The sequence below is a fragment of the Leucoraja erinacea genome, unplaced genomic scaffold (assembly GCF_028641065.1).
Source record: "Leucoraja erinacea ecotype New England unplaced genomic scaffold, Leri_hhj_1 Leri_215S, whole genome shotgun sequence".
NCBI classification, from domain to species: domain Eukaryota; kingdom Metazoa; phylum Chordata; class Chondrichthyes; order Rajiformes; family Rajidae; genus Leucoraja; species Leucoraja erinaceus.
Window position 1 is genome coordinate 175,404 of NW_026576116.1, and position 9,597 is coordinate 185,000.

General features: G+C 47.2%; 1 protein-coding gene across 1 annotated transcript in view; it reads right to left on the bottom strand.

Moving 5' to 3' along the window:
* The window catches only part of huwe1 (HECT, UBA and WWE domain containing E3 ubiquitin protein ligase 1), a 165,521-nt gene that overhangs the window by 143,434 nt on the left and 12,490 nt on the right, over nucleotides 1–9,597 (bottom strand). The window contains 3 exon segments of the mRNA XM_055666224.1: nucleotides 2,736–2,804; nucleotides 5,197–5,247; nucleotides 9,507–9,584. Coding sequence (XP_055522199.1) covers nucleotides 2,736–2,804; nucleotides 5,197–5,247; nucleotides 9,507–9,584 — 198 coding nt within the window.

Below are 9,597 nucleotides of genomic sequence, written 5' to 3' on the forward strand. Positions count from 1 at the left end.
AAACTTTTTTAAATCTCTCCCTGCACGGGAGACCCGACCTTTTCTTTGTCGGGTCTCTGTTGTCGTTGGGGCTGCAACGAGGAGCGGCCTCCAACAGGAAGACCGGGGGCTCTGGTGCCGACGACTCACCTCACCGTCGCGGAGCTGGCCGAGTCCAGAGCAGGTGGAGCGGTGGTGGAGCGCTGCTGCTGCTGCTGGCCCGACCTCCGGAGATTCGGGGGCTGCAACTGCGGGTCTGGCGGACGGCGGCAACGGGAGCCCGCGGGTCCCTGGAGGGAGGCCGCTTTTCAGGGATCCCGCAACGGCGACTTCTCCCGCCCGAGTTGCGGGGTCGAAGAGCTCCTGGAGCGGGGCCTTACAGCACCGCCCCGCGCGGCTTGGAATGGCCGCGGGACTCTGCGAGCGCACGCCGGGGGCTCTAACATCAAGACCCGGTGTGCGACCTTGCATCACCCGGCGTGGCTTTAATGGCCGCGGGACAATCGCCATCGCCAGCTGGGGGCTTTGACTTTGACTCTGACATCGGGGGGGGGGGGGGGGGGTGGGCGGTGGAGAGATAAGTTTATTTGGCCTTCCATCACAGCGATGTGATGGATGTTTATGTAAATTATGTTGTGTCTTGGGTCTATTTGTTTGTAATGTATGGCTGCAGAAACGGCATTTCGTTTGGACCTCAAGGGGTCCAAATGACAATTAAATTGTATCTTGTATCTTGTATCTTGTATCTCTGGCCCGCCCCTCCCCTGACATCAGTCTGAGCAAAGGGGCTGTCCCATTGCGGCAACCTAATTGGCGAGTTTGGAAGAGTTTAGGGGAATTTGAAAAAGTGGCATGTTGAAGACCTCCTTCGAACATGTTGAAGACTAGCTTCAACTAGCTATGACTAACTTCGGGAAAATTGGACACCGAATAGTGCAGATTGAAGACGACCTCCTTCGACCTCCCTTCGACTACGATGAAGACTATCTACGACTACCCTCGATTATCTATGACTAACATGCCGACCTACTACGACTAAACTTCAGCGTAAAAAAATATATAGATTTTTTTTTTTCCCACGGCGACCTTTTGTTTAAGAAAGAACTGCAGATGCTGGAAAATCGAAGGTACACAAAAAAGGTGGAGAAACTCAGCGGGTGCAGCAGCATCTATGGAGCGAAGGAAATAGGCAACGTTTCGGGCCGAAACCCTTTTGTTTCCAGGCGGGCATTTTTCAGCAAGTTGGAAAATACGCTGCAACCTAGCTGAGGCCTCGATTACGCGGGGGCTACTCTCGAGCATGAAGGAGAGTTCCAAACACCTCCTCGAACCTCGTGTCGACCGTGCTGCGAGTACGAGTCGACGGCAAATTCTTCTGAACTCGCGGATTAGGTCGCCCAAGTGGGACAGCCCCTGAAGGGCCTCGACCCAGGGGCAAAACCACCAGATCCAAAAACAGCTTTTTTCCGCAGGCCATCAGACTACTCAACACACTTAAGAAAATTCCATGAACAGTACCCAAACAAAGACAAACAAACTGTGACAAATAACTTTGGCTCAAAGTCTCCAGTACGAAATTTGCACTTTTTCTATATTGCACCTTTCATTGTTGCACCCTTTTTAAAATACATAGAAACATAGAAATTAGGTGCAGGAGTAGGCCATTTGGCCCTTCGAGCCTGCACCGCCATTCAATATGATCATGGCTGATCATCCAACTCAGTATCCCGTACCTGCCTTCTCTCCATACCCCCTGATCCCCTTAGCCACAAGGACCACATCTAACTCCCTCTTAAATATAGCCAATGAACTGGCCTCAACTACCCTCTGTGGCAGAGAGTTCCAGAGATTCACCACTCTCTGTGTGAAAAAAGTTCTTCTCATCTCGGTTTTAAAGGATTTCCCCTTTATCCTTAAGCTGTGACCCCTGGTCCTGGACTTCCCCAACATCGGGAACAATCTTCCTGCATCTAGCCTGTCCAACCCCTTAAGAATTTTGTAAGTTTCTATAAGATCCCCTCTCAATCTTCTAAATTCTAGAGAGTATAAACCAAGTCTATCCAGTCTTTCTCTTCATAAGACAGTCCTGACATCCCAGGAATCAGTCTGGTGAACCTTCTCTGCACTCCCTCTATGGCAATAATGTCCTTCCTCAGATTTGGAGACCAAAACTGTACGCAATACTCCAGGTGTGGTCTCACCAAGACCCTGTACAACTGTAGAACCTCCCTGCTCCTAGACTCAAATCCTCTATGGCAATAATGTCCTTCCTCAGATTTGGAGACCAAAACTGTACGCAATACTCCAGGTGTGGTCTCACCAAGACCCTGTACAACTGCAGTAGAACCTCCCTGCTCCTAGACTCAAATCCTTTTGCAATGAAAGCTAACATACCATAAATACCTCAAAGTTGTAGCTACATTTTGGCACACTGTGAATATTTTAATATTTTAAATAATGTAATGTCTATTGTCTATTTTTATTAGTATGTTGTCTGTCTGTGTTTTTAACATTACTTGCACATTTGGAGTATGGGGAAACGTAATTTCAATCCTCTGTGTAACTACAGTTGCATAATTGAATTGACAATAAAGTTTACTTTGAGCTTTGGACCCGAAACGTCGCCCATTCCTTCTCTCCAGAGATGCTGCCTGTCCCGCTGAGTTCCCCCAGCACTTTGTGCCGTATTTCGATTTAAACCAACACCTGCAGTTCCTTCTCACACGACTAATGGGCAGAACATTGGGAGGACTCACCTGCTTGTCCTTTGGAATACTGTACATTTTGGTTAGAGACTCCATAATTTCAGAAGGGCTTTCGGAGATCTAGCAGCAGAAAAGAAACCAAGGGTAAATAGGCCAGCTGAACTTCCCGGCAATCAATCTCACATCCTCTGTTCTGAAACGACTCAAAGGGTAGGATTAGTGTGTCCATATGGGTCCCATATGTGAGGAAGGATAGAAACACAGACAATAGGTGCAGGAGTAGAGGCCATTCGGCCCTTCGAGCCTGCACCATTCGCCATTCAATATGATCATGGCTGATCATCCAACTCAGTATCCCGTACCTGCCTTCTCTCCATACCCCCTGATCCCTTTAGCCACAAGGGCCACATCTAACTCCCTCTTAAATATAGCCAATGAACTGTGTGGCCTCAACTACCTTCTGTGGCAGAGAATTCCACAGATTCACCACTCTCTGTGTGTGAAAAAAAATGTTTTTCTCATCTCGGTCCTAAAGGATTTCCCCCTTATCCTTAAACTGTGTGTGTGGCCCCTTGTTCTGGACTTCCCCAACATCGGGAACAATCTTCCTGCATCTAGCCTGTCCAACCCCTTAAGAATTTTGTACGTTTCTATAAGATCCCCCCTCAATCTTCTAAATTCCAGCGAGTACAAGCCGAGTCTATCCAGTCTTTCTTCATATGAAAGTCCTGACATCACAGGAATCAGTCTGGTGAACCTTCTCTGTACTCCCTCTATGGCAAGAATGTCTTTCCTCAAATTAGGAGACCAAAACTGGCTCTGGAAGGGGTCCAGATGAGAACGATCCCAGGAATGAGCGGGATAGCATATGATGAACATACTCTGGAGTTTAGAAGGATGAGAGGGGATCTTATTGAAACATTATTAAAGATTATTATGAAACATTAAAGATTATTAAGGGTTTCATTTTCATTTCATTTCATTTATTTACTGTCATTCGATAAAAACTTCTTCATGAATCATGAACAAAATTTGTACTCGGGTCCGAGTGGGGTAATAGTGCAGTCTAAACATCAATAAATTCTAACTTATGGACACGCTAGAGGCAGGAAACATGTTCCCAATGTGTAAAATAAGCATGCAGGTACAGCAGGCAGTGAAGAAAGCGAATGGCATGTTGGCCTCTATAACAGGCGGAGTTGAGTATAGGAGCAAAGAGGTCCTTCTGCAGTTGTACAGGGCTCTGGTGAGACCACACCTGGAGTATTGTGTGTAGTTTTGGTCCCCTAATATGAGGAAGGATATTGAGGGAGCCCAGCGTAGGTTTACAAGGTTAATTCCCGGGATGGCGGGACTGTCATATGCTGAGAGAATGGGGCGGCTGGGCTTGTACACTCTGGAGTTTAGAAGGATGAGAGGCTATCTTATTGAAACATATAAGATTATTAAGGGCTTGGACACGCTAGAGGCAGGAAACATGTTGGGGGAGTCCAGAACCAGGGGCCACACACACAGTTTAAGAATAAGGAGTTAGATGTGGCCCTTGTGGCTAAAGGGATCAGGGGGTATGGAGAGAAGGCAGGGATGGGATACTGAGTTGGATGATCAGCCATGATCATATTGAATGGCGAATGGTGCAGGCTCGAAGGGCTGAATGGCTTACTCCTGCACCTACTTTCCATGTTTGTAAGGAGTAAGCCATTTAGAACGGAGACGAGGAAACACTTTTTCTCACAGAGAGTTGTGAGTCTGTGGAATTCTCTGCCTCAGAGGCCGGTTCTCTGGATGCTTTCAAGAGAGAGCTAGATAGGGCTCTTAAATTTAGAATTTAGGAGATTGAGAGGTGATCTTATAGATACTTACAAAATTCTTAAGGGGTTGGACAGGCTAGATGCAGGAAGATTGTTTCCGATGTTGGGGAAGTCCAGGACAAGGGGTCACAGCTTAAGGATAAGGGGGAAATCCTTTAAAACCGAGATGAGAAGAACTTTTTTCACACAGAGAGTGGTGAATCTCTGGAACTCTCTGCCACAGAGGGTAGTGGAGGCCAGTTCATTGGCTATATTTAAGAGGGAGGATGTGGCCCTTGTGGCCAAAGGGATCAGGGGGTATGGAGAGAAGGCAGGGATGGGATACTGAGTTGGATGATCAGCCATGATCATATTAAATGGCGAACGGTGCTGGCTCGAAGGGCCGAATGGCCTCTACTCCTGCACCTAATTTCTATGTTTCTATGTAAAGATAGCGGACGGAGTCAGGGGATATGGGGAGAAGGCAGGAACGGGGTACTGATTGGGGATGATCAGCAATGATCACATTGAATGGCGTTGCTTGCTCGAAGGGCTGAATGGCCCACTCCTTTGTCTATTGTCTAAAAGCGCAGGGATCGCTGGTCGGCGTGGAGCCGGTGGGCCGAAAGGGTCTGTTTCCGCGCTGTATCTCTAAACTAAAAACCGAGGCATTCATGAATTAAAGGCACAATATGCAGAGGGTAGAAGTCGGAAACACTCACCTTATCTAACTGCTCTATGTGGATGTAATGTAGTGTGTTGTTTGTTGTGGCCTGGAAGAGAGAAAGGTATAAACGTGAGGTCATGACGGGTTAACGCAAGTCCGATACGGAGTCCCGCCGCACCGCACAGCACCGGCGAAACTTGGCGCAAACCTGGAGCTGCAAATGGTTGATAAACCAAGACCTGCCGGAGGTGGAAGCGCATGGGTGCCAACACAACAACCTGGCTCTCAACACCAGCAAAACCAAGGAACTGATTGTGGACTTTGGAAGTGGCAGGATAGGGAAACACAATCCCGTTTATATCAACGGGACGATGGTGGAAAGGGTCAAGAACGTTAAATTCCTGGGCGTGCACATTTCTGAAGATCTTTCCTGGTCCCAGCACACTGATGCAATTGTCAAGAAAGCACATCAGCCGCCTCTACTTCCTGAGAAGATTACGGAGAGTCGGTATGTCAAGGAGGACTCTCTCGAACTTCTACAGGACAGTAGAGAGCATGCTGACCGGTTGCATCGTGGCTTGGTTCGGCAACTTGAGCGCCCAGGAGCGGAAAAGACTGCAGAAAGTCGTGACCACTGCCCAGTCCATCATCGGCTCTGACCTCCCCACCGTCGAGGGGATCTATCGCAGTCGCTGCCTGATAAAGGCAGCCGGCATCAGCAAAGACCTGGCCACGCACTCCATCTCTCCGTTGCCATCGGGAAGAAGATACAGTAGACTGAAATCCAGGTTCAGGAAGAGCCTCTTCCCCACAACCACCAGGCTATTAAATACAACATCCAACAAACTCTGAACTATAACAGCCTATTGTAACTTATTGTGTGTATATATGGTCTATGGTATATAGACACACTGAACCTTGATCTCCTGTTCTGTATTACATTTACATATTACTGTCATGTGCTGAGAGAATGGAGCGGCTGGGCTTGTACATTCTGGAGTTTAGAAGGATGAGAGGGTTTCTCATTGAAACATGTATGAGATTGTTAAGGGCTTGGACACGCTAGAGGCAGGAAACTTGTTCCCGATGTTGGGGGAGACCAGAACTAGGGGCCACACACACAGTTTAAGAATAAGGGGTCGGCCATTTAGAACGGAGACGAGGAAACACTTTTTCTCAGAGAGTGGTGAGTCTGTGGAATTCTCTGCCTCAGAGGGCGGTGGAGGCCAGTTCTCTGGATGTTTTCAAGGGAGAGCTAGAGAGGGCATTTAAAAATAGCGGAGTCAGGGGATATGGGGAGAAGGCAGGAACGGGGTACTGATTGGGGATGATCAGCCATAATCACATTGAATGGCGGTGCAGGCTCATTGCATTTCATCAACAGTAAGGCATTATTTGTGGGTTTTTTTTATTCCTTTGGCCTCTAAAAAGTTTCAGAAGTGACAAATCTGGCTGTAAATTGTTTTAAATCGCCCATGGTTCTCAAGAGGGTTTGTACATACAAAAAGAAAATGCCTCTGAAGCAAATCTAGCGCCTTGGGAACAATATGGCAACTGTTAAAATGTGGATTAGGAATATGATGGACATAGCACGCCTTGAAAAAGTAAGACTCCGACTAATAGATAAATATGACCAATTCTTAAGGAGTTGGTCTCCTTTCATCGACTTTTTGGAATCATGTGATGCAGCGGTACCGTAAAGATTGCTGATTTCAGTTCATGACGCGGATAGATCTACATCTACCATGCGAATGGTATGTTAGCTTTCATTGCAAAAGGATTTGAGTCTAGGAGCAGGGAGGTTCTACTGCAGTTGTACAGGGTCTTGGTGAGACCACACCTGGAGTATTGCGTACAGTTTTGGTCTCCTAATCTGAGGAAAGACATTCTTGCCACAGAGGATTTGAGTAGAGGAGCAGGGAGGTTCTACTGCAGTTGTACAGGGTCTTGGTGAGACCACACCTGGAGTAGTGCGTACAGTTTTGGTCTCCAAATCTGAGGAAGGACATTATTGCCATAGAGGGAGTGCAGAGACGGTTCACCAGACTGATTCCTGGGATGTCAGGACTGTCTTATGAAGAAAGACTGGATAGACTTGGTTTACACTCTCTAGAATTTAGAAGATTGAGAGGGGATCTTATAGAAACTTAGTGGAAACATAGACAATAGGTGCAGGAGTAGAGGCCATTCGGCCCTTCGAGCCAGCACCGCCATTCAATATGATAGACTTGGTTTATACTCTCTAGAATTTAGGAGATTGAGAGGGGATCTTATAGAAACTTACAAAATTCTTAAGGGGATGGACAGGCTAGATGCAGGAAGATTGTTCCCGATGTTAGGGAAGTCCAGGACAAGGGGTCACAGCTTAAGGATAAGGGGGGGGAAATCCTTTAAAACCGAGATGAGAAGAACTTTTTTCACACAGAGAGTGGTGAATCTCTGGAACTCTCTGCCACAGAGGGTAGTTGAGGCCAGTTCATTGGCTATATTTAAGAGGGAGTTAGATGTGGCCCTTGTGGCTAAGGGGATCAGGGGGTATGGAGAGAAGGCAGGTAAGGGATACTGAGTTGGATGATCGGCCATGATCAGATTGAATGGCGGTGCAGGCTCGAAGGGCCGAATGGCCTCTACTCCTGCACCTAATTTCTATGTTTCTAATTTCTATGTTTCTATCTCCGAATACAGATTTGAAAAATTGTCTTTTAAGGGGCCTTCTCTTCTATTTCTACTTTCCACTTTCTCTCTTCCTTTTTAATTTTTTTATATACACACTTCACGTTTTTCTACTCTCTACCATCTATTTTTCCACTTTTTCCTCTTTCTATTGTTTTCTTTTTCTTGTCTTGCTTACTTCCTTCTCATAACATAAAACTAGAGGTTGTTCGTAGAATGGGTTACGGTATTACATAGTTGGCACCTAAAATTAGGTTCCACTGTACTGTTTTGTGCTGTGTTAACTTCTTATAACTTCTTCTTATTTTGTGCTTATTAAAATAAAATAAACAAAAACAAAAAACAAAAAAAAAAACAATATGGCGGCCGGTATCATCGCTTGTTAAAGAACAGAGAGGAAACAATTCAGCGGGAAAATGCACGATGGTTACAGGTCCTCCACCGATTCTACAGCAACTGGTGGTCCGGCAACTCCCCCCCCCCCCCCCCCCCCCCCCCCCCCCCCCCCCCCCCCCCCCCCCCCCCCCCCCCCCCCCAAGTAGGCAATGTGCAGCCCCGATTCCCCTTCAATAGGCAATAGACAACAGGTGCAGGAGTGGGCCATTTGGCCCTTCGAGCCATTTAATGTGATGGCTGATCATCCCCAATCAGTACCCCGTTCCTGCCTTCTCCCCATATCCCCTGACTCCGCTATCTTTAAGAGCCCTCTCTTGAAAGCATCCAGAGAACCGCCCTCTGAGGCAGAGAATTCCACAGATTCACCTTGAACCTGTGTCCTCTGGTCCTCGATTCCCCTACTCTGGGCAAGAGACTCTAACCAATCTATTCCACTGGTGATTTTGTACACCTCGATAAGATCGCCCCTCATCCTCCTGCGCTCCATGGAATAGAGTCCCAGCCCTTTGCCCCAACCACTCTCCCTGGAGCTCACAGCCTCTAGTCACGGCAACATCATAGAAACATAGAAAATAGGTGCAGGAGTAGAGGCCATTCGGCCCTTCGAGCCTGCACTGCCATTCAATATGATCACGGCTGATCATCCAACTCAGTATCCTTTGTTTAAGAAGGAACTGCAGATGCTGGAGAATCGAAGGTTACAGAAAAAAGTTGGAGAAACTCAGCGGGTGCAGCAGCATCTATGGAGCGAAGGAAATAGGCAACGTTTCTGTAGTGTTAGAAGGATTTTGGCCCGAAACGTTGCCTATTTCCTTCGCTCCATAGATGCTGCTGCACCCACTGAGTTTCTCCAGCTTTTTTGTGTAACCTTCAGTATCCTGTACCTGCCTTCTCTCCATACCCCCTGATCCCTTTAGCCACATCTAACTCCCTCTTAAATATAGCCAATGAACTGTGTGGCCTCAACTACCTTCTGTGGCAGAGAATTCCACAGATTCACCACTCTCTGTGTGTGAAAAAAAATGTTTTCCTCATCTCGGTCCTAAAAGACTTCCCCCTCATCCTTAAACTGTGTGGCCCCTTGTCCATCCTCGCAAACCATCCCAGCTCGACAAACATCTTTCCTGTGAAGCATGGAGCCTTAAATGCTAGGCCTCAAAAAAAGCCCTTGACTGGCAGGGGAAGGGGCTACAGCGATGCAAGCCCGTTCCTGCCCCCCTTTTGTTTTAAAAACTAAAGCCTGCTCAAAGAGTGTATCTTTTTTTGGGGGGGATTTAAAAAAAAAAGAAACCTCACCTTTTTGTCCAACTTCACCTCCGCACTTGGCTCTGCATAGAACTCAAAGTGTAGTGTTGTTGCACTAGGTGGGTACTTCTATATGAAAAAG